The sequence below is a fragment of the Pristiophorus japonicus genome, chromosome 9, assembly GCF_044704955.1.
Source record: "Pristiophorus japonicus isolate sPriJap1 chromosome 9, sPriJap1.hap1, whole genome shotgun sequence".
NCBI classification, from domain to species: Eukaryota; Metazoa; Chordata; class Chondrichthyes; family Pristiophoridae; genus Pristiophorus; species Pristiophorus japonicus.
Genome location: NC_091985.1, coordinates 73,163,753 through 73,189,958, shown reverse-complemented (window position 1 = coordinate 73,189,958; position 26,206 = coordinate 73,163,753). Strand labels below are relative to the sequence as shown.

At 43.9% G+C, this 26,206-nt stretch overlaps 1 protein-coding gene across 1 annotated transcript in view; it reads right to left on the bottom strand.

The window, feature by feature from the left end:
- ush2a (Usher syndrome 2A (autosomal recessive, mild)) overlaps window positions 1-26,206 on the bottom strand; it is a 1,282,968-nt gene that overhangs the window by 14,675 nt on the left and 1,242,087 nt on the right. The window contains exons 49-50 of the mRNA XM_070889457.1: window positions 22,774-22,942; window positions 21,327-21,548 (exon numbers count right to left, since the gene is read on the bottom strand). Of these exons, the coding sequence (XP_070745558.1) occupies window positions 21,327-21,548; window positions 22,774-22,942 (391 nt within the window). The remainder of the gene's footprint in view (window positions 1-21,326; window positions 21,549-22,773; window positions 22,943-26,206) is intronic.

The window sequence follows — 26,206 nt, the reverse complement described above, 5'->3', positions numbered from 1 at the left end:
ACGGCAAGCGAGCCCCAGGTGGGCAGAGGAAACGTTTCAAGGACACATCTCCACCGGCTCCTGGGAATCCCTGGACCACGACCGGCCAAAGTGGAGGAAGAGCATCCAGGATGTTATGTATCTGTAAAGTATGCACTCCCATGTTCCGCCACCAAGGAGCGCACCCCCTGAAGTCCCAAGGGATCCCAGCATCTTGCTTTATGCTTCTTTGTTTAGACTCTGCAGGGCCAAAATTCACCGTGGGATGGCGACCGTGGGGTTTGGGGCGGCAGATCAAAAAAATCGTTTGGCTGCCGTGGTCGGGTGTTTTTCGCTCCCAGAGCCATATTTAGCTCAGGGGGGCGGGGGGGAGGGGGGGGGATTTGAACGATGCGCACTTCCGCCGGAAACGGCGGGTTGAATCTGCAGTAAAGGAAGCTTTGCAACGATGACCTCAGTAGCATGCGGGCCGCTGAAAAGTGGCTACGACAGCGAAATTCAGCGATAAAAAGGTAGGATTTTTCCTGGCAGTGTCCCCGCGAGGTTTTCCAGTCAGTGGAGGAACGCGACACCACTGGAGTTTTACTGTGGCCCGGTCTGTTTGGTAGGGAAATCATTTTTATTATATATTAATGTTTTTATTTCAGGTTCCAGCATCCGCAGAATTTTGTTTTTGAAATAGTTTTATTAATTGTTTTGGTTCCATTAAACCTACTGAGTACTGCTCAGAGGTTTTCACAGACTTTTGTACAACTTTCACGTCTGACTCTTTAGTGGAGGCCTGTGGGCTGCAGAGACCTGCTTGGCAGGATTTACCCTGAGGATGGGAGGAGTGTGGAGAGGGCGACACCTGGTGCACCTGGTCAGAAGCAGGGCGGCACACAGGAGAAGGTGTCACCGTCAGCACCGTGCAGAGAGGCAGCAGGCAAGGGAGGCAGCAGCCATGATTTGTACATTCTGCGCCAGACCAGTGTGCCCGCCATCTTTACGGGCCCGAATCAGGATTGCGGTTGGCTGCTTGGGAACATGGGATATCCCAATGTCCACTTGGCTGCTCACTCCACTGCGGAACCCCAGGACAGCGCCAGAGCTCATTGTGCCACCAGGTGCATCATTGAGCAGTGCACAGAAATCCTCAAGCAGAGGTTCTGGTGCCTGGATCGTTCTGATGGCACTGTGCAGTACTCTCCTCAACGGGTCTCCATAATTGTCATGGTCTGCTGCATGCTGCACAAGCTGGCCATCATGACGGGACAGCCGCTGGAGGTTGAGCCAGCAGTACCACCTAGGGAGGAAGAGGAGGAGGAGGAGGCGGTGCAGGAGGAGGAGGAGGATCCCCGTCGCCCCCAGAGCTTGGAGGCGTCGACCCATCGCAACCCTGCAAGGGAGGTGCAGCTGCGTCTCATAGCTGCTCGCTTCAGATAATCCCATCCACACGTGACCCTTCAGTTCCCACTTTCAATGGCCATTGCAATGAATACCTTAACGCAGAATTGCCCACTCCCAAAAATAAAGAATTATCAAATTATCTAGATCACTGCAAAAACAGAACATAAAGAACAATATAATACTGTAATCATTTTTTACCCCTGTGCATCTCACTATAACACCTGTTACGCGTGACTACCCTAACACTACGCCTAACTGTCATCCTTATGGCTGCATGATGGGTCCGGGAAGGCTGCTGTGGTTGTTGTCTGGGATCTACAGCTGGCCTTCTAGGATGCCCTGAAACACCTCTGGACCTGGAAGGGCCGGGTGCAGACTTGCCAGCACCCTCCTGGGAGAGTTCCTCCTCACATATATGCAGGTGCCTGACACCTCCCCTGAAATGTCCCTCCATGCATTATGTACTGGGAGTCTGCCGGGTCTCCCCATGTCAGGAAACAATATTCTTCTTCTGACCTAAACACCGTCCATCGGTGTCTCCAGCTCCATATTAGTGAACCTGTTGGCTCTCCTTACACCAGCCATCCTTCCAAACTACTTCCAAACTCCTTCAACCCTCGGGGCCTTGCTGCAAACCCTGGCCTTTAAAAAAGAAACCCTTACCTGCATGCTGAATTTCTCAGTGGTGATAATGTTCAAATTAAGACAGCCACACCGCTGAAAAATCCACGTTGGTAGTGTTCATTAGCGCTAATGGTCCCAAAAAGGTGTTGGTGGTGGGGTGGGAGGTGGGGAGCACCAGCTTTCCAGTGGTACTGAATTTCGGGCCCTGCGTCTCAGTGAGGATTCTTCAATCTGATTGGTTGAAGAGCCTCGCTGTTTCTTTACTGTCTCACAGACGTCACATATATCGTGTAGAAGGCATCGCGCTGGATCAGACGCTAGATTAGAGAAAGTCTCCACTCAAAAGCCAGAGAAAACATTGTGGCAGCTGTCAACAAGGTGAATGGCGCACGCCATTCCTTCGCTGCTGATAGCAACATCTGGGCCACTCTGCTTCTGTGGTGCAACATCACATGGTCATTGATGGAATGAAAGCCTTTTTATTCAAAATCTAATTAATGTGGCAAAATGTCATCAGTGGTGGCTGTAAAGGAGCCTGTGATTTAACAATTTGATGTTTTGATTACCGTCAGAACAACAGACGGTAGCTTTTAAAGTAGCTTCTCTACAAATATTTCAAGAATATCACTGAATAGTGGAACAACACAATAACATATTAATGTGCTTTGCCATACAATGGTAGAATTTTTGTTCATGGCTATACAGTAATTCCAAATCTCAGCTCCAATATTATGATGCATTGCTGTGCAAAATCGAGATGGTTCCATACATGGTGGGGAAGTGATAAGACCAGAGAGAGAGAGTCAGCTTGGTCTCCCTAGAGGAATATTGGGTTCAATTTTCTCCAAAGCATTTTTTTGGTGTACTTGAAGAGTTACGCCCGATTTTTTTGGGCCCAAGTACGCCAAAAAAAAGAGTGTTGTAAGTTTCCCTGTTGGATCTCTTCACTTTGGTGTGGCCTAACCCGACCTTTAGTTTTGGGGGTGGAGCCTTGATCTGCGCCAAAAAGATCAGGCTGAGGCTGCAAAGTGAAGCATGCAGCCACCTCCCAACACATTAAAAGAATTGAAAAACACAAAGCACCAACTTATCTCCTGTTCGGTCTTCTTGGTCACCGCTTCGGGTCTCTCTTTCTCTCTCTCTCTCTCTCTCTCCGGATTATGTGTGTGAACTGGGGACCGAGAATGGGACCGGACTGTATGTGTGAACCGGGAACCGAGAATGGGACCGGAATGTGTGTGTGAACCGGGGACCGAGAATGGGACCGGACTGTGTGTGTGAACCGGGGACCGAGAATGGGACCGGACTGTATGTGTGAACCGGGAACCGAGAATGGGACCGGAATGTGTGTGTGAACCGGGGACCGAGAATGGGACCGGACTGTGTGTGTGAACCGGGGACCGAGAATGGGACCGGACTGTATGTGTGAACCGGGAACCGAGAATGGGACCGGAATGTGTGTGTGAACCGGGGACCGAACTGTGTGTGTGAACCGGGGACCGAGAATGGGACCGGACAGCCTTCGGACGGGGTTGGAGGTAAGTTGCTGCTATGTGTTTTTCAATTCTTTCAGTGTGTCCGGGCATCAGCTGCGCCGCTTTCCTTACCTGTGCCGAATTCCTTAACTCTAAGGAAGTTTTTTCAGGACAGGCCACATACACTGGCCTAATCAGAACTGGAGTAACTCTCAGCTGGCCAAACTTCCCTAAATGACCAGAAGTGGCGTAGGTGGCTGGTTACGCTCCCTTTGACTGAAAAAAAAAACTGACTTAAAAAATTCATAACTAACTGAGTTATGCTGGTGCAAATTGATTGGGGAAACTGGGGATTTTTAAGTTAGTCAGAAAAAGCAGCCTGCTCAACGGCGCAAATACTGGGGAAAATTGAGCCCATTATCCTATGCCTTTATTGTGTTTCCGCTAACACCAGATGATAATAGTGGAAGACAAAGACCTGAGATTAGGTCACCTTCTCATCCCTTCATTCTTGCGTGACACAGGAAGACAAATAGAGGGGTGTAAGAATAAAAGTGTATATTAATGATAGAATTGATATGTTGTAATGTAATAAAGGTGAATTTAGTGTGTATGTATAAATGTCGAAAGTGCAGATTACACAGACAGGCTGCGGATTGAACTCATGAGACAAAATGGATATATCCAAGTTCAAGTCTTCTCTTCTGGGTGGAGCTTAAGGAACAAAAGGAACATGATTTTTAGGGTAAGCAAACCCATCGAAACTCACCAAACTAGAAACGGTGTTAATGGGAAAACAATTAACCTAATAAAGGAACAGTTCCAGTTCCTGCAGACAGTCACATGTGTGAGGAAAGCCAATAAAGAACTGCCCTGGAACTAAGACCCAATCCTGGGCTTTACCAACTTATGTTGAGAGACAATGGATCTTAAGAGATATAAAAAGGCCTGTTCTCTCTCTATTTGATGACCATGCGTCAAAGCAGGAAACAGACCACACCAAGAAACATAAGAAATAGGAGCAGGAATAGGCCAATCAGCCTCTTGAACCTGCTCTACCAGTCAGTAAGATTATGGCTGATTTTCCACCTCAACTCCACTTTCCTGCACTATCCCTATGGCTTGATAACTTTTCTCTCAAATTTACACTACAAGTCACAGGGAGACCCGTAGCAAATTGTGTTCTGAGGGATAAGAATGCACAGTTTAATTTTGATAAATTGGCCACTACCCAGGCACTGTCAATCCATTACATCATGGCATTTTCACGAGACAGGCAGGCATGTGCTAATGTGTTTAAAATGCATGTGTGTGTCAGGGGGGAGGGCGGGGGGCTGAGTGGAGGGGATGGGACGTGTGCTTCTTGTCTACAAAAGTCACGCTGCCGCCAGTGCATTGCTAAGATCAAGAAAAAAAGGTGGGCCTTTCTGGCTACAAAATTTTGTCTAATAAAGTCTTCTGTTTTACTGCCCATATGACCATCGTCTGTGGGAAACCAGGGCTGCCTGAGCTAGGTGTCAATGATCAATATAAAAGAAGCTATAGTTTTCCTCCATGTATAAGATCCACTTCATTTTAAAAATCGTTGAATTTCAGAAGATAAATAAGACACAACAAACATGACAAGATGTAGCAAAATGCATTTGCAGCATTTTGAACTTTTGTTACTAAACCCAAATGAAGTTCGCGGACTTGCTGCACCTTACCTTTTGAAAGTGCAGTCACATAAACATTCAATAGATTTTACACAGGGCTCAAATTCGGGTCATCATCGGGACGCAGGCGCAAGCTGGAATGTGGTAGCATTTATCTCCCAGGTTGCTCGCACCAGCACCTGTAAGATCAATCATCCATTCTGCGAGATTCCCAGGCAATCCGGGAGGGTTGGCAATCGTACATAGGAATTTTAACAGAGTAGGTGAGCCAGATTAATAAAAAGTGGAATTCATTCACCCTCTCCCATTAGGTACATCTAAAGTCCTGTCCTCAGCTGAGCCTTTCCATTAGGCCAAACAGCTGAAGAAGTAAATTAAAAGAAAGCAGTAACAATTTGAAGTAGAAAGTATTAAATAAAATAGTTACTCATCAAAGAATCAGCTATATATATTTTAAAAAGGAAATCAAATGTGAAATGTTTTAAGTTTATGGTTATTAACTGTGCTTATGAATCTCTGTGCCATTGTTTATAGTGACCCAGAGATTACACTGTTATAAGTATCGGGTGTGGAACTGAGGAAAGACTGCAAATGTCCAATAAATAAAATTTGAAAATAAATGTCTAAGACTTCTGCTCAGAGATATGGAGCAAGCAGTTTTTAATTTCTGGAAAATAAATAATTAATTCCCTTACTCGCTGTAACTGCAAAAATAAATCTTTATGTAAACAAGCATTGCGTTTTTAATCCTTAATATAAACATCATGAAGCACAAGTGCTTTAAAAATCCATGCATTCTCTTTTTCACTGAGCTAGCTTGTAAAATATGTATTATGATAGAAACTTTATTTTGATCTCATAGTTGGTAGATTAAAGGGAAAAAATGGAGGATGAAAAGATTGTCAAAAAATATTTACTGAAATAAAAACAAAAAATGCTGGAAACATCTGTGCAGAGAGAAACAGGTGTTTCAGCTTAAAAACCTTTGAGCAGAATTGAGGAATTTTGAGCAATTTGGTTGGCTATGATTCTGTTCTCTTTCATTAGTAGAGATTGCAAACTGATGAATGTTGATTTGTTCTTATCTAAAATCCTTAATAATTCCCAATTGACTTTTATCGTTGTGACTTTTGATGGCTAATTTAGAATGCCGTAGATTTGTTATTGTCTTGTGAATGTAAAATTGATCTGGTGGTAATGTCACAAAGAACTTTGTACTAGACCCTGTAAATATTTGAAATGAAAAGATCAGAAGTGTGCACATTATGCAAAGTTTTTATAATGCGAATTAATCGCCTGTTTTATTGCATATGGGTAGTCAAGACTAAGTACTGTCTTTAGGTCAAACAGGGTTAGAGCATGGGAGGGAATAATTGAACCATGAAAAAAGAAGGGGAGAGAGAGGACAGTGGTGAGGAAGTGGGGGGGGGGGGTGGGAGTGTAAAGAGGGAACAAGGGGAGAAGAGAAGAAGGGGAGGGGAGGAGGTAAAAAGGGGAAAGCGCAGGATTTATGAGAAGTATAAGATGGGCAGGAGATGAGTGGGGAGGGGAGGAGGAAATGAGAGGAGGGAGTTGGGGGAAGGTTGCCAAGCAGTCGGGATGATAGAAGCTAACAGCGATGGGAGAGTAGTAAAGCTACCACATAAGGTGAGCGTGGGGAACCTACCTCAGTTGAGGGGTTGGAAAGTGACTTGGCAGGTGTAAAAGTAATTCAGTGGGGGGGGTTGGAAGAGTCACTCAGTGTAGATGGGAGGGGTTGGAAATGTACCGGGCGGGGGGGCGGTGCGGTGAACAGTAGAAGTACCTTGGGGCTGTGTGGAAAAGTACCTCAGTAGGAGGGTGCATCCCGATTTTCCAAAAAATAAAGAGGAGATTTTAACTCTCCTCTCCTCATAGAACTAGGTGGGTTGGCCAATAAAATGCTCCATTTGACTTACCCACTGATTTCCTGCCTGCTTCTCGACAATCTTAATTTTAAACTGTTTTTTTGAGCTGGCAATAACGGCATCCAACTAAAGCCAACGGGGTCCTTCTTTAAATATGCAGATCGGGATCTGATGGCTCAGACTGCTATTTTAACTCCTGAGTCGTGAAGCCACTGCGGATTTCCTATTAGGTGAATACAGCGTGAAGAGGACCTGCGACCAAAGTAGTCTTTTGTACTTTCCTGTGGGACCTGGAGGGTGCAGGAATATGCAAAACAAAAGGCACTATGCACTCTTATGGCAAAAAATTCCAAGCCAAATGCACTTTTGTGGAATTAATTTAGTATTTGACTCGATTGTTTGTCCCACTTCTGAGATTCATCCGTCAAGTCCCTCCATCACTCATTTACACAGCTCTGCCACCCATACAAAGGAGTAATTTCATCGATACAAAACTAGTACATACACCTAAAAGCCAAAGCCTTCACTTGTGTAGTTATCTTATGATGGTCAACAAATGAGGCAAGAGACAGTATCAAGCTAAAAGAAAAGGCTTCCACAAATGCAAGAAAAAGTGGAAATTCAGTGGATTTGAATAGCTGTAAATAGCAATACAAAGAAAGTTAGAAGAGGTGCAAAAGGGAATATTTAAAAAAGCTTGCAAGGGATATCAAAGCTAACAGAAAACATTTATATGAGTACATAAAGAGAAAGAGAATGGTTACTAAAAGGAATTAAAGACAGATGCAGGTGAGATTATAATAAATAAGGAAATGGCAGACATGCTAAATGAGTACTTGTTTTCACAGAGGAGGAAGAGGACAAAATACAGTGGCTATGGATGAGTATCAGTTGATCAAAGAAAGTCAGCATGGATTTGTAAAGGGTAGAACATGTCTGACTAACCTAGTTGAATTTTTTGAGGAGGTCACTCCATTGTGAATAGGGGAGTGTCAATGGATGTTGTTTGTGTGGACTTCTTTCATTCAATTCCATGTTTGAATCCCTTCAATCCGGTTTCCGTGCCTGCCACAGTACCGAAACGGCTCTCATCAAAGTCACAAATGACATCCCTTTGACTTGTCTGCAGCCTTTGACATGATTGACCACTCTATCCTTCTCCAATGCCTCTCCATCATCATCCAGCTAGGAGGGGCTGCACTTGCCTGGTTCCATTCTTATCTATCTAGTCATAGCCAGAGAATCACCTGCAATGGCTTCTTTTCCCACCCTGCATCATTAACTCTAGTGTCCCCCAAGGATCTATCCTTGGCCCCATCCTATTTCTCATCGACATGTAATCCCTTTGCGACATCACCTGAAAAACAGCCTCAGTTTCCACATGTACGCTGATGACACCCAGCTCTACCTCACTACCACTTCTCTCGACCCCTCCACGATCTCTAAACTGCTTGTCCGACATTCAGTTTTGGATGAGCTGAAATTTTCTCCAACTGAATATTGGGAAGACCAAAGCAATTGTTTTTGGTCCCCGCCACAAATTCTGTTCCATAGCCACTGACTCCATCTCTCTCCCCACCATGCCACAGAGAGTGTAGTGACAGTAAAAGCTATCGGGGGCACCGATCGGTGGCAGGGCCGCTCTCGGGGGGCAATACCGGGAAAGGGGTCATTTCCAGAGGGGCAATTTCGTGAGGGGGGTCCCCGCCAGCCGGTAAGGGGTCAGCGCGTGCATGCCACAGTGGGAAAATGGGCTGAACGGTCCCGGATACCGCTCAAAAATTGAGAAAAGGCAATTTCCAAAATGGCGGCCCCTCGGCGGCCATTCCGCGCCATCCCATTGCCGCCGCTTTCAGCTGGCCAGAGGCCTTATTGGAAGGGGCAATGTCGGCCCTTAACAGTTTGATTGTTATATCATTGTAATGCAGTGACAATAACATAATCCTTTAGTAAAGACAAACTTACTAAACAAGATAATGTTCATTCTCTAAACATAACTTGATGATTTTAATGGTTCACTTATTGAATTTTTTACTGCCAGATACATAAAAGCCTTTACAGAAATCTGAACTTGTTATTTTCTTCCTCCTGATCTATTGTTTTACCATATGGGTGAGAGATCTAACTGTCGATGTCTAATGAGGACTTTGATGTGAACTCCTTCAATTGGTGACATTATCGAGAACAAGGATCTGAAAGTTCAGTTTGTGATTTGGCTTGGGGATGAATAGAAGCTCATTAGGTCAAAGGGCTTAAGCTATGAGCGCAGGTAATACATGCATTCTCCTGGGTACTGTTATCAGCCATCATCCTTGATCTGCACTGGAGATAATCCATCTCCTCTCAAAAGTCTGGAATCCTCTCAAAAGTCTGACTTCTCTTTTGGCACCTAGAATACTAAGTCCTGAAATTTATTTTCCTTTGTAGCAATAGATTTGGGATTTCACTCTTCAGGAAATGTCCATAATAAGTCAATGACTGAGGTTCCATGGTTATCAAGTAATTGGACACATGATGCCCATGGACTAACTCAAACTGTTACTGGAAAATATACTCTTTGATGGCATGTGGATTTTGTGTGCATCCCATAGAAGCTGCATAATGCTGAATGCTAGAAGGTCAAAATTGCAACTACATCACGAGCTAGCCTTATAGAATGCTTTCATGACTGTCCAATTCTCTTTATGGATGATTGGAATACATCAGGCATGGAGCTTCAAAGGTGATATCAAAGGTCCTTCTGGTAATAATTTTCTTTGCTGCTTTCCAAAGTTCAACAATTATGTAGCATTGGCAATTATGTGAATTAAAGAGGATTTACTGTGATTGAAAGGCTGCATTAGAGGGAGCAGTGTGCGGCCAACCCGGCCCGGAAATCGGCACGGTCCTGGCCTGCAAGACCATCAACAGGCCGGGGCCATCAGAGGGAGCAGCATGCGGTGGCTTACCACTGCAGGAGGGCGATGGCTGCGAAGTCAGGTCGCTGATTGCAATGTGGGCAGGCGCAGCAGGAGGGACGAAGGAGCGGCAAGAGTTTGTAGAAGAAAGTGACCGGGGCCCAGGAGAGGCGTGAGTCTGGGGCCCAGAAGAGGCGAGGGCCCAGGGGCAGCACGAGCCAGCCCACACTGCTACATGTGTGCTGGTCCGTGCAGCAGAGCTGGTCTCCAGTCATCTTGGGTAATCCTTGCCACTGGACCAAGACCTACCTCTGTCAAGCCCGTGTGGTGGCTGGTGTGCAACGGCCACCACACGTTAAAAAATCCAAGCACAGGCATCTTCCACCATCCAAGATGTAGTTCAGGATCTGGAATATTTGGTCCTTCATTGAAACACCTGTGAACTCATCCCTTTTTGGCGTGGGAGCAAGTCATCCTCACTTCGAGGGACTGCCTATGATGATTGGCACAAAGTTCAAAGTGGCATAGCAATTAATTATGCAGTTGTGAATAGCCTGATAAGCCTTTTGCTTTCTAATTGTGTTGTTCAATGTTGCTGGGTAAGTTTGAACCACTGACTAGTTACATTCTTTGTTAAGGAAGCAGCTCCTAGTTGTCTTGGGTAAAATAAGAGCCTCATGATAAGAGATGACTACAAAGTTGAATGTCTGAACTGACTGATTTATCAAGGTGCCCAGCACAAGAAAGATATTGTTGCCCATGCAGGTTAGGACTGGATCTATGTGGCTGCTGATAGATAGAATTGATGGTTGGTAATGTGGCCAATGACTTTCTCGTGGCCAAAGACAGAAACATCATCATCGTAGGCAGTCTCTCAAAATTGAGGAATGCTTACTTCCGCTCTAAAAGTGAGTTCTTAGATGACTGTACAGTCCAATTACAGGGAATTACAGTCTCTGTCACAGGTGGGACAGACAGTCTTTGAAGGAAAGGGTGGGTGGGGAGTGTGGTTTGCCGCACGCTCCTTCCGCTGCCTGCGCGTGTTTTCTGCATTCTCTCGGCGACAAGACTCGAGATGCTCAGCGCCCTCCCAGATGCCTTTCCTCCACTTAGGGTGGTCATTGACCAGGGATTTCTAGGTGTCGGTGGGGAAGTTGCACTTTATCAAGGAGGCTTTGAGGCTGTCCTTAAAATGTTTCCTCCGCCCACCTGGGGCTTGCTTGTCGTGTAGGAGTTCCGAGTAGAGTGCTTGCTTTGGGAGTCTTGTGTCAGACATGCAGACAATATGGCCCGCCCAATGGAACTGGTCAAGTGTGGTCAGTTCTTCGATGCTGGGGATGTTGGCCTGATCGAGAACACTGACGTTGGTGCATCTATCCTCCCAGGGGATTAGCAGGATCTTGCAAAGCGCAGGGCATTTTTGAACATAAAGCAACAACCCAACTCAGGAGCAGCAAAGCAGCTCTACGGACGGCTGAAGGCCGAGGTCCAACAAAAAACCCGTGACCTAAAGAATAGATGGTGGGTGGAGAAAGCACCGGAGATTCAGCAGCTGGCCGACAGCCATGATGTGCGAGGATTCTTCATCGCAGTCAAATCCACCTACAGCCCAAGCACCCAAGGCCCTACCCCACTGCTGGCCAAGAACGGGGAAACATTCATAAAGGACACTGAGACAGTCAGGGCCCACTGGAAGGAGCACTTCAAAGCTCTCCTTAATCAAGACTCTGCCTTTGACTCCATCCCGTAGCATGCTACCCGCTACCAGCTTAACAAAACCCCAGCCTACACAAGGTAGAAAAGGCCATCTGTCAGCTCAAGAACAACAAGGGACCAGGAGCAGATGGAATCCCGCTGAGGTACTAAAGTATGGTGGAGAGGCACTATTGGCTCGAATGCATAACCTCATCTCATCTGGAAGGAGGAGTGCATGCCTGGAGATCTCAGAGATGCCGGAATCATGACCATCTTTAAAAAAAGGGGACAAGTCCGAGACAGAAACAATCTGAAGCCAGAACCGCTCATCAACAAAGCAGGGTCCTAATAAGGTAAGTGCAAAGGGAAGAAGAGCAGTTAGGCAAGAACATAGGACTTTAAAGTAGTCTCTTTGGAGCAATCAAAAGCCTCAGTAAAGAGAAATTATGATGCTATAGCACATCATGATGCTAAGAAAGTCATTAGGAAGATGAAGTAGGATCATTGGGCTGCATTCATCCATGAGGACTTGCAATTACATTAAATAAACCTAAATCATTTTTCCATTGTCATTAATCAAGTCTGAAAGGGTTCCTCCAGGCTTTTGCCAGCAACTGATAAGCCCAATGCTCTTCAGTTAATCCATGAAGATCTATAGACACTACTATACTGAATTGGTACTCAACTCAAGAAGCCTTAGGAGGGATCCATCTGCATGGAGATTAGAAAAGCCAGTGGAGTGTGCTGCTAAAGACAGAACTAAGTAGTTAGTAGAATAGTAAAGGGGCAGGTAGGGATATAATTCACAGTGAATTCCTGAATAGTTACGAGATTATGATGATAGTTACAAAATTAGAGATCAATGCCATGTAACAGTGACTTATGTTGGGTCTGCCCTTAAGAGCCTGGGTAATAAGATTTTGTTTGGGATATGAAACCCTTTCATGTGCTAGATTGTGATTATGGTTACTATCCATAGAAAGGGTAATGAGACTTCAAAGGGATCTTGCTGATTACAGTGGCTCTTAAGATAGTTCTTCAGGTCATCATGATATATATATATATATATATATCATATGCTTTGGATGCCCTAGATATGATCAAAAAGAAGCAGGCTGAATTTCATTCTTATTCAAAATACAAGGGGCAGATTGTAACTTTATGCAAGATCAGAGAACATGATAAGGCTCAGGGGAAATGCACTTGCTTTGCTTTCATTAACTTTTAGCTTGATGTTTTACGTATTCCTCAAGAAAAAGCTGGAAGTTCTAGAATTGCATGGCCACATCTTATCTTGGATGTGCACAGCAGTTTCAACATCCGTACAAAGACCAATAGGAGAGCTGATTTATCTCAAAAGAGGAATGTAACCCGTCCTAATCAATGGCTTGATTAATGATGTATTGGATTATATTGAAAGAAAGACCTACATTTATATAGCGCCTTTCACGACCTCAGGACATCCTAAGGTGCTTTACAGCCAATGAAGTGCTTTTTGAAATGTTGTCACTGTTGTAATGTAGGAAATGTGACAGCTAATTTGTGTACCGCATGCTCCCACAAACAGCAATTTGATAATGACCAGATAATCTGTTTTAGTGATGTTGATTGAGGGATAAATATTGGCCAGGACACCAGGGATAACTCCTCTGCTCTTCTTTGAAATACTGCCATGGGATCTTTTACATCCACCTGAAAGCGCAAACAGGGCCTCGGTTTAAGGTCTCATCCAAAAGATGGCACCTCTGACAGTGCAGCACTCCCTCAGTACTGCACTGGAGTGTCAGCCTAGAATTTTGTGCTCAAGCATCTAGGGACTTGAGCCCACAACTTTCTGACTCAATGGCGAGAGTGCTACCCACTGAGCCGTGGCTGACACTTAAGGAACAAGTGTAAGGAACAATATCAGAACGTTTGTCCCATACATTTATAAAATAATTGTATTCTTCTCATCATGGATTGTTGACAGATGTGACTGGGGCTTAGTGGACTCCAACTGCCAACTTGAATAATAGGTTACAAAGTATGATATGGTTGTCGGTGCCCCAAGCTATGACTTTGAATGACTCATGAAGATATCTTAAAGACAGAGGGGGAAGAGGTTGGTCTGGACTTTCTCCCCTCCCTTCAATGAGAGCAGAGTCCCAATGTGCTTAAGCTTGTAGATGTTAAACATAGAAACATAGAAACATAGAAACATAGAATATAGGTGCAGGAGTAGGCCATTCGGTCCTTCAGGCCTGCACCACCATTCAATAAGATCATGGCTGATCATTCACCTCAGTATCCCTTTCCTGCTTTCTCTCCATACCCCTTGATCCCTTTAGCCGTAAAGGCCATATCTAACGCCCTCTTGAATATATCCAATGAACTGGCATCAACAACTCTCTGCTGTAGGGAATTCCACAGGTTAACAACTCTCTGAGTCAAGAAGTTTCTCCTCATCTCATGGCTTACCCCTTATCCTTAGACTATGTCCCCTGGTTCTGGATTTCCCCAACATCGGAAACATTCTTCCTGCATCCAACTTGTCCAGTCCCACCAGAATTTTATATGTTTCTATGAGATCCCCTCTCATCCTTCTAAACTCCAGTAAATACAGGCCCAGTCGATCCAGTCTCTCCTCATATGTCAGTCCTGCCATCCCGGGAATCAGTCTGCTGAACCTTCGCTGCACTCCCTCAATAGCAAGAATGTTCTTCCTCAGATTAGGAAACCAAAACTAAACACAATATTCCAGGCGAGGCCTCACTAAGGCTCTATACAACTGCAGTAAGACCTCCCTGCTCCCATACTCAAATCCCCTAGCTATGAAAGCCAACATACCATGTGACTTCTTCACCGCCTGCTGTACCTGCATGCCAACTTGCAATGACTGGTGTACCATGACACCCAGGTCTCGTTGCACCTCCCCTTTTCCTAATCTGCCACCATTCAGATAATATTCTGCCTTCGTGTTTTTGCCACCAAAGTGCATAACCTCACATTTATCCACATTATACTGCATCTGCCACTCATTTGCCCACTCACTTAACCTGTCCAAGTCACCCTGCAGCCTTTTAGCGTCCTCCTCACACCAATGTCTTGTGCGGGACCTTGTCAAAAGCCTTTTGAAAGTCCAAATACACCACATCCACCAGTTCTCCCTTGTCCACTCTACAAGTTACATCCTCAAAAAATTCTAGAAGATTTGTCAAGCAGGATTTCCCTTTCAGAAATCCATGCTGACTTGGACCGATCCCGTCACTGCTTTCCAAATGTGCTGCTATTTCATCTTTAATAATTGATTCCAACATTTTCCCCACTACTGATGTCAGGCTAACTGGTCTATAATTACGCGCCTTCTCTCTCCCTCCCTTCTTAAAAAGTGGTGTTACATTAGCTACCCTCCAGTCCATAGGAACCGATCCAGAGTCGATAGACTGTTGGAAAATGATCACCAATGCATCCACTGGGCCCAAGTTTCTAGCCGCGCCTAGAACGGCGCAGTCCCGACCTGGACGCCTGTTTTTCGTGCCACAAAGTGCGCCTAAAAAAACCTTCCAGATTCTCCAGCTCCCTGCAGCTCGTTTGCAGCTCGGTGCAGCGCAGCAGGAGCTGTAGGGGGCGGAGCCAGGTCCCTGCGCTGAAAACAGTGCGCTACAGTGGCCGCGCATGTGCAGTAGCTCCAGGCGCCCAAAACTGTGTGGGAGGGGCCGAAGCACGCAGCCCCTAGCCCTGGCCGAATGGCCTCACTGGGGCTGTGTGAATAAGGCTCCTCCCACGGCCAGCTCCTGCTTCCTCCCGACCCGACCTGACTCCCGCTTCCCCACCCCCGCCCCCGGACCGGACCCAACCCCCCGGACTGGACCCGACCCGACTCCCGCTTCCCCCCCCCTGCCCCCAGACCGGACCCGACCCCGACCCCCCCGGACTGGACCCGACCCGACTCATGCTTCCCCCCCCAGCCGCCGACTGGACCCGACCTGACCTCCCTCTCCCTCCCTCCTCCCGACCCGAACCGAACCGACCTCCCTCCCACCACCCCCCCGACCCGCGATCCCAACCCGACCTAACGCCACCTACCTGTAAATCTGGTGCTGGGGACGGGCCCTGCCCAAAGTCGGGCCCTGCCCGAAGTCTCGGGCCCGGCCGGGCCCGGCCCGTTCAGCCACCCTCCCCCTTTTCCTTCCCCCCCCATCTCCTTCTCCCCCCCATCTCCTTCTCCCCCCCATCTCCTTCTCCCCATCTCCTTTCCCCATCTCCTTCCCCTTCCCCCTCCCCCCTTCTCCCCCTCCCCCTTCTCCACCCTCCCCCCTCCCCCTTCTCCCCCATCCCTCCCCCCTTCCCTCCATCTGCTCACCCCCTCTCTCCTTCTACCCCCCTCCTCCCCCTCCCCTTGCTTCCCCCTCCCCCCTCCTCCCCCTCCCCTCGCTGTCAGAAACACAGACACTGACAGACAGAGAATGAGAGACACAGACAGACAGAGAGATAGTGACACTGACAGAGACACACTGGGGGTGGGGGGCATCCCAGCACGCTGTTGGAGGGTTCCCGGTGTTGCAGTCGGTAAGTAGAAAATGTTTTATTTATTGATTTAAAAAAAAAATATTTCTTCTTAATTTTTTTTGATTGATTTATTGATGTTTTTATCATTTATTATTGATGATGGCTCTTTATTTGTAAAACTGAAGTGTTTAATGTTTGTAAACTTCCCTTTAAACCCCCCCCCCCCCATTCCCTATGCCTGATTTGTAGCCTGATTTGTAACCTACGACTGATTTTCTAAAGTGTAGACAAGGTTTTTTCGAGCGTACAAAAATCTTCACTTACTCCATTCTAAGTTAGTTTGGAGTAAGTTTTCACTGACGAAACTTTGAAAACAGGCGTAAGTGGCCGGACACACCCCCTTTTGAAAAAAAAATTCTGTTCCAAAGTGAAACTGTTCTAACTGACTAGAACTGGAGCAAACTAAATGGCGAGAATTCAGATTTCTAAGATACTCCGTTCTACACCAGTTGCTCCTAAAAATCAGGAGCAAATCATGTCGAAAATTGGGGCCCTTATTTCTAGGCTATTTCCTTAAGTACTCTGGGATGCAGACTATCAAGCCCTGGGGATTTATCGGCCTTTAATCCCATCAATTTCCCTAACACAATTTCCCGCCTATAAGGATTTCCTTTAGTTCCTCCTTCTCACTAGACCCTCGGCCCCTTAGTATTTCCGAAAGGTTATTTGTGTCTTCCTTTGTGAAGACAGAACCAAAGTATTTGTTTAACTGGTCCGCCATTTTTTTGTTCCGCATTATAAATTTACCTGAATCTGACTGCAAGGGACCTACGTTTGCCTTTACTAATCTTTTTCTCTTCACATATCTACAGAAGCTTTTGCAGTCAGTTTTTATGTTCCCAGCAAGCTTCCTCTCATAATCTATTTTCCCCCTCCTAATTAATCCCTTTGTCCTCTTCTGCTGTATTATAAAATTCTCCCAGCCCTCAGGTTTGATGCTTTTACTGGCCAATTTATATGCCTCTTCCTTGGATTTAACACTATCCTTAATTTCTCTTGTTGGCCATGTTCCAGCCAGTTCTTGTCATGACTTGGAGCTTAGTAGTAATTAATGAAAGGCTTCTTTTGGCTATGTGCAAGATCTGGGACCAGATAGATTTATGGAAAATAGGTTGAAGGAAGGGAGGTCACTGGCTTGAGCTGACCTATTGCTCAGCATCTTTGAAGCTTCAAAATGGGCACATTTCTCTGTCAAAACCCCTAATTTGAGGACCTGGATTAAATATGTAGTGATGAGTAAGCCTGATAAGTGGCATTGGACTTGGGCGTCTAGAACATCAAGGTTACTGTCATGTTCTATATAATTTGTTCTGCCGTGCAAAAGGCAAATGTATAAAGTATGAGGGCCAGGACAAAAGCTGCTGGAAGGTATTACCTAGAAGTTGACCATGTTGACAGCTTAACATCAATGGTAGGAAAAATAATGGAATCCCTACTAAAGAAGAAAACAGAAGAACATTTAGAAACCAAAAATATAATAATGAATAGCCAGCATGGATTTCAAAAGGTAAAGTCTTGCTTGACCAATATTATAGAATTTTTGAAGAGGTAACAGAGTAGACAACGGTAATGAAGTAGATGTAATTTATCTAGATTTTCAAAAGGCCTTGAATAAGGTACCCCATAATAGACTGAGAAACAATGTCAGAGAATGCGGAATCAGATGACAAGTAGCAGAATGGATTGCTCGCTGGCTTCAAGACAGAAAGCAGACAGTAGAGGTAATGGGTAGCTATTCACAGTGGCAGTAGGCGGGTAGTGGTGTTCTACAAGAATCAGTGCTGGGACCACTGCTGTTCACAATTTACATTAATATAGACTTTGGAATCAAAAAACACAATTTGTACATTTGCGGATGACATCAAATTGGGGGGTGGATAATCAATACTGAGGAGGACTGCATCAAATTAAAGGAAGACATTAATAAACTTGCAGATAATTGGCTGATGAGGTTCAACACAGATAAATGTGAGGTATTACATTTTGGTAGGAAGAATAGGGAGTTCTCTTATTACTTGGAGGGTGTGGGTAGAGGAACAAAGGGATCTCGGAGTGCAAATGCACAAATCAATAAAAGGTGCAACACAGGTTAGCAAGGCTGTAAAAAAAGCAAACCAAGCACCAGGTTTTATTTCTAGAGGTATAGGATTGAAAGGTAGGGAAGTTATGCTAAACCTGCATTGAACCTTGGTTGGACCACACTTAGAGTACTGCGTACAATTCTTGTCACCCTATTATAAAAACAATATAGAGGCACTGGAGAGGGTGCAAAATAGATTTACAAGGATGATACCAGAAATCCAGAGTATACATATCAGGAAAGGATGAACAGGATGGGTCTCTTTTCTCTTGAAAAATAAGGATGAGGGGTGACCTAATAGAGGTCTTTAAAATGATGAAAGGTTTTGATAGAGTTGATATAGAGAGAATTTTTCAACTTGTGGGAAGAGCATAACTTGAGGCCATCAATATAAGATAGTCACCAAGAAATCCAATAAGGAATTCAGAAGAAACTTCTTTACCCAAAGAATGGTGAGAATGTGGAACTCGCTACCACAGGGAATAGTTGAAGCAAATAGATGCATTTAAGGGGAGGCTGGACAAGCATATGAGGGAGAAGTGAATCTTCTTCTTCATCTTCGGCAATCTCTTGGAGTTGAGGATGATTTGCTTCCACGCTAAAAATGAGTTCTATGCGGGACCCACAGCCTCTGTCACAGGTGGGGCAGACGGTGGTTGTAGGAACGGGTGGGTGGGGTGCCTGGGTTGCCGCACGCTCCTCCTGCTGTCTACGCTTGGCTTCAGCTTGCTCTCGGTGATGAGACTCGAGGTGCTTAGCAACTTCCCGGATGCTCTTCCTCCACTTTGAGCGGTCTTGGGCCAGGGATTCCCAGGTGTCGGTGCGGATGTTGCACTTTTTCAAGGAGGCTTTCAATGCCTTCAGTGTGCCAGTGCAGCCTTTGGTTGCCTGAGGAAGACCAGGACCTTAAGCCTGGCACCAAGCTTATGGTCTACAGGGCAGTAGTGATACCCGCCCTCCTATATGGCTCAGAGACATGGACTATGTACAGCAGACACCTCAAAACGCTGGAGAAGTAACACCAGTGCTGCCTCTGCAAGAAGGGAATAGAGGATTATGCTGATATATTTAGATGAGGAAAGACAGGAGGAGGCTCGAATGGAGCATTAACGCCGGCATGGACTGGTTGGGCTGAATGGTCTGTTTCTGTGCCATATATCCTATGGATGTAATCCTATGTAATCCATATGAACACATGCTCAACTGTGCAGGATTTTGTGTTGTAGAGAGGGAAGTAGTTGCTGCAGTTTGATGCTGACACTTGGTGCCCAGAATGAGAAGTGTTCCATTCTCCAACACTAACATCCCGCACCTCAATGAGCACAACATTCACAAAAGAAAGTAAACAAGAAAAACTCAAATACAAAAAAACTTCCTTTGTTGCCATGATTCCAGCCACAGTGAGGAACATAGGGACAGGAGTAGAGCATTCAATCCCTTGAATGTGTTCCACTATTCAATTAGATCCTGGCTTATTTGTACTTCAACTCCATTTATTCACCTTTGCGCCATATCCCTTGATATCCTTACCCAACAAAAAATCACGGATCTCACTTTTGAAAATTTAATTGACCCTACATCCATAGCCTTTTGGGATACAAGTTCCAAATTTCCACTATCCTTTGTGTGACAAAGTGCTTCCTAATTTCACTCAAATGGCCTAGCTCTAATTTTAAGATTACTCTCTCTTGTTCTGGATTCCTCCACCAGAGTAATCTACCTTATTGAATCCCTTTATTATTTTAAATACCTCAATTAGATCATCTCTAGCCTGTCCTCATAATTTAACCTTTTTAGCCCTGGTATAATTGTGGTGAATCTGCGCTGCACCTCCCTCCAAGACCAATATAGCTTTTCTGAGATTTAATGCCCAAAACTGACCAGTACTTTATAAAAATAAAGCGTCATTTCCTTACTTTTTAATGCCAACCCATTCAGATAAAGGCCAAGATTTGATTAGCCTTTTTGATTACTTTTTGGGCCTGTGATTAGATTTTAGTGAGTTGTGTACATGGACACATAAATCCTCCTTTCCTTCTCCACAGCTCCTCATCCCTCACTATTAAGAACATATTCCAATTTGTCTTTCCCAGATCCAAAGTGGATGACCTCATACTTCTCCGCATCGAAATCCATCTGCCATAGTTTTGCCAACTCACATAGTCTATCTATGTCCCTTTGTAACTTCCTGCTCCCATCTATACAATTTACTGTGCCTCTTAAATGTGGATCAACTTGGATATACAACTCTCTATTTCTTCACCCAAGCTAATGGTGAAAAGCTGACACCCCAGTGCAGATTCCTGGAGAACACCACTTGTCACAAGCCACCAATCAGAGAATTATGCCTACTCTCTGTCTCTTACTTTCCAACCAATTACCATCACTTAGTTATACCATAGTCTTAATTCAACAGAATTATTGAGTATTCTCCTTCCTTCATTAGTTTTCTCTATCTGATAGGTCCCACACACTATGCTCTATTCTCTTGCTGGTATATCCAAGTTTGCTGACGACATCAAGTTAAGTGGCACAGTAAATAGTATACATGGGAGCAGAAAGTTGCAAAGGGGCATAGATTACTGAGTGGGCAAATCTGTGGCAGATGGAGATCAATGTGGAGAAGTGCGAGATCATGCAATTTGGACCTAAGAAAGATAGATCAGAATATTTTCTAAATAGCGAGAAGTTAGAAACTCTGATATCTGTGACATAAGTCTGAGTGGAGATTTATTTGCCAGTTTTCATTAGATTTTACTAAACAGTTGACTTGTTTATTGAACTAATATTTTTTAAATAGTGAGAAGTTAGAAACTGGAGGAGTAGAGATTTTGGGGTCCAAGCACACAACACACTAAACGCTAGTGGAACCACCGCAGAAAGGTGTAAATGGCTGACAATTGCCATTTCTCTGGGGGTTTCTGCTGATGTCCTGTCAAATTTAAAATAGGAGATCAGGAGAATTCGTAAGGAAATTCAGACCTGATCTGTGTAAATCATTTTCACATTTCTATTATAATTAGCAATACAGGAATTTTATCCCAACATTGGCATAAATCAAATGGGTATGATTTCTCTCAGCTTTCTTTGCCTCTCACCTGTAATGGTTTCATAGGAAGTCCCTATTTCTTCATTGCCGCAGCATGTAAAATCTTTGCTGACTAGTTGTTTGCCACAGCACTGTTGGTTAAAACCATCATGAAGTGAATTTGTGCAACAGATCTGGTCCCTCGCTTCAAAGTATGGGTTTCCCCCACAGCATGAATCCCCAATTCCGATGGAGACTTGATTTTGTTGCACGTTGGGGCAGCAAATTTCACCTGGAAGCAAATTATTTAGCACATTATTATAAATGGATCAAATTAAACATATTTCACTGCAACAGTTTTATAAAATCTTGCAAATATTCTTAGAGCTCTTTCATTATGTGAAGTATATCCCAAGTATTTTTATGTGGTGTTAATTTTACATTGGCCACATTTTATTATCATTGAAAATAACCTTACATATAGAAGGCTTTGATTTGAATAAAAGCACATATTTAGAGAAAAAAATCTAAGAACAGGATCAGAAGTGGAGAAAAAAGTTTTGATAACACTAGTTATGTGAGCATGATGTAATGGGGGAAAACGGAATCACATTTTACAATCTCAATTCTGAGGTTTTGAGTTAAATATGAAGAGCAGTCACTTAATATCAAATTTCCTTTGCCTGAAATTTATATATAATTTCATCTTTAGAGAACAAACAAACCCCTTGTGATTTTCATTTCTTATCCTGCTAAACACCAACAAAGCACAGAAATGGCAACTTACACCAGTTTAAAAAATATCTAATGTGGCTCATTGATATTACCGGACGTTATGCAGGCGGTGCTTGCTTTGCCTTTACCTTATCACACATCCAAATATCCTTAGAAGATTGGAAGTGCAGAGGTATTTGTTGCAGCTTAGCGTTTAGCAGGGGTGCGATTTTGATGATCATATGTATTGACAGATTTTAGCATTGTAGTTTGAAGACTACAGGTTGAACCTCCCTTATCCAGAACCCTTGGGACCTGGCTTGTTCTGGATAAGGGATTTTTCCAGACAAGGGGTGGTCATGTTAAATTGGATGGTAAGGTACTAAGCAAGGGGATATCACGGCTGGCTGGCTTGGGGCTGAGAGTGCAGCAGAGAGATCATGGGGGAGGGGGGCAGGCCAGCGATTGTGGGAGTCGGCAGCGAGGAAGGACTTTAAGTTGTTCAATTTATTCATGTTGGAGTTCTGCGCATGCGCCACCCGGTAGCCAGGAATGGTTCCGGACGAGGGGTGGTTCCGGATAAGGGAGGTTCAACCTGTATAACCCGATTGGGTTTTCTTCCAGTAGCTATGTCTGCCTGCTATGGGTCTGCTACAGTATATGATATACTTAAGATCTTGAGGTTCAGTAATGCAGTAATGGAGATCAAAGCATTTCTGTCACTTAATCATGCTAAAAATGTCAAGTGCCTAAATGTCAGCATATAATTCAACAATAGAACAGAAAAATTTTGTCTTGCCTACCTGGCAGAACTCTAATGTAGTAATTCCCACAGCAGTGAAACCCAGGTTGGAACGTGTGGAGAAGCCCACCGCAGCACACTACAGAGGAATTCAAACTCGATGTAATGTATCTGTCTTCACAGCAAGCATAGTCTGGCTGACTGGTGTACAGCACTCCATCACAGCAAACCTATTAAGAACATTATGGAACATTTCATGCAAAACACATCATCAGTTTTTCCACAGTAACATCTGAGTAAAACCTGAGTCGTAATGAATCTGCTCAGCTATAAAGTAGGGACTCAGTGAATCAAGAAAGAGTTTAGAATGTTTCAAATCTGCTCAATAAACTAACCTTTTCATTGCTAATTATGATAAATGACTCCAGCCACACGTTTACATGTATATTTTTCAACAAAAAGCTCAGGTCCAATACTATAGTTTTTTAATTTGACATACCAAAAAATCTTGTCTCGCTAAGCAACTCATAGAAAAAAATTATGCTACTTGATGTGGCTAGAAAGGAATGGCTTACTTATCATAATCAGTAAACAAAATTAAAGACTATAGTGATGAACTTGGATAGTGGCGAGCTACAGTGCGTGAACAGGTCGCAGGGAGCAATCCCTGTGCCAGAATGGATAGGCACAAGGCCCAATTGAGCCTCAGGCCTGATTTAAATTTGACTGGCAATCTGCGGACACCTGTTTTGTGTCTCCAGGCAGCTTGTTGGTGAAGTGGATGTAAATTTTAGGCTGCTGCGTTGCCGGAAGAGGTCTTCGGGTAGGTCCTAGGAGAGAGTTCGAGGCGCAGAGGGATGATTGGAAGAGAGGGAGGTATGCAATTGGGAGAGAGGAGGCCAATTAGGAGGTGACTAATCAGGAGGGAGGGGTTCAATCAGGAAGAAGGGAGGGGGCTATGGGAAGGGAGGGTAGTGATCGATGGGTGGGGGAGGGGTTGGCCAGGCTGCCAGGCCTCATATGTGAAGAATGCCCACATAGGAGGTGCTTGGCATCTGTGGAAGTGTAATATTCAACAGAGGGGAGGAGAAAAATAAGGGAGTAAACTGTGGTAAAAGACAGGAAAAATGGAAATCTAAATATCCATCATCTTCCTATCAGATCTGATGATTAATGCTGTGAAATAAATTTTACATAAGAACATAAGAATTAGGAACAGGAGTAGGCCATCTAGCCCCTCGAGCCTGCTCCGCCATTCAATAAGATCATGGCTGATCTGGCCGTGGACTCAGCTCCACTTACCCGCCCTCTCCCCATATAGTGCTACAGTGCTACAATTTTGGCATCTTTCCATTTGTCCACAACTTTTTCCCACCCTCCTGTGTAATAGTTTTCCTCCTTGATTCAGAGAACAGGATAGTTGAACTTACATTGCCTTCAATGATAATATCAGTGGGATTCTTTTGTTAAGCCATCAAAAGGCACCATTCAGCAACTTTTCCCCTTCCACAGTCATTTCTCCACTCTCCCTGACATAACTCATCCTCGACAGGAAGCCAGAATGTCAATATCAGTTCAGATTTGAATTCCATCTCAGATTTCCTAGTTGGCTCTAGTCCTATAGCTATCAGATTGTCTGCAATGCAGCGCTCATACAAATACTCATATTTTGTAGGAAGAATGGTACAAGTATGACTATAGATTTGTCTCTAAAGCTATTTCTAATGAAAATTCATGCTTGTGTCGACTAAAAGCTTGCCTTTAAAGGAACAATCCTTTTACTATAAATGTTAAACAATGCATTGTTAATTTCTTACAGCAATCTGAAAATACCTTAAATTTAGAAAGTCTTGGCTGAAAAGAAAATGTATTTACTGTTAACATTTCTGTTAGAAAAGTAAAATATTTAAGGTGCATACATAATTGGTTATAATTCATTGCTCCAGGGGCTTAGCCAATGAGATATTAATATGTTTCTTTAACTGAGTCCTCTCTCAGCCTCCCCAACCACCATATTTTAAGTAAAGACATTTTACTACACTGCACAATATTAAAAATAACAACAGTTTTATGGTGGATTACGTCATACATTTCACTTTTGAAGAGATTTATTATTAGATAAAACCAATCTCTTTTTGTTCAACAACGGAACAGAAGCCACAACTTTTAACATAAGCACCCCAAGGCAGGAGTTCACAACCTGTGATATGTGTTCCTCTGGGGTACGTGAGACATCTCTGGGGGGTACATGGGAGAAATTGTCAAATGGTGGATTTTATTTATTATTTTATTTGTTTATTTATTGCATGTTTAAAATAGGCTACTCAGACAAAGCTTTAAAATTTTGTGGAAATTTGTTATATAAAGAAGTTGATTTATTTCAAGATGTACCAATCAGAACACTGATACACAGAGACGACCAGTCTAACTGAGCTCAGAACAAAGTCAAAGTTTTTTTGACGTACGCAGGGCTGGAGCTGCAGTCACATACTCTGGGCAGCCAATCAAGGTACAGTATTTTCTCATTCATAATAATGGGAACTCTGTAAGTAGGAGTTCTCATTATTATGATTAAAAAGCAGCCTCCAAAGACCAAAACACTAAGAAAAAATAGAAAAAATGCACTACATATTTAAGATTAATTTAAATTAATGTTATCAATGTCTTGTAAAAAAAATATATTTTTACGATTTTTAAAAAAGTTTTTTTAATTATGGTTCAAAATAAACTTACTATAGTGGGCAGGGTTTTTAACAATAAAATGTGCTTTTAAAATTTTATTTTGTTATGTTTTTGTATGTTTTAAAACTCTTGCACCTGTAAAAGTAGACTATTTACAATCTATATTAATGACATGGAGGAAGGGACTGAGTGGAACCTAGCCAAGTTTGCCGATGATACAAAGATGGGAGGAAAAACAATGTATGAGGAGGACACAAAAAATCTGAAAAGGACATAGACAGGCTAAGTGAGTGGGCAAAAATTTGGCAGATGAAGTATAATGTTGGAAAGTGTGAGGTCATGCATTTTGGCAGAAAAAATCAAAGAGCAAGTTATTACTTACATGGAGAAAGATTTGCAAAGTGCTGCAGTACAGCGGGACCTGAGGGTACTTGTGCATGAAACACAAAAGGTACAGCAAGTGATCAGGAACGCCAATTGATTCTTGGCCTTTATTGCAAAGGGGACGGAGTATAAAAGCAGGGAAGTCTTGCTACAGTTGTACAGGGTATTGGTGAGGCCACACCTGGAATACTGCGTGCAGTTTTGGTTTCCATATTTACGAAAGGATATACTTGCTTTGGAGGCAGTTCAGAGAAGGTTCACAAGGTTGATTCCAGAGGTGAGGGGGTTGATTTATGAGAAAAGGTTGAGCAGGTTGGGCCTCTACTCATTGGAATTCAGAAGAATGAGAGGTGATCTTATCGAAACGTATAAGATTATGAGGGGGCTTGACAAGGTGGTTGCAGAGAGGATGTTTCCACTGATAGGGG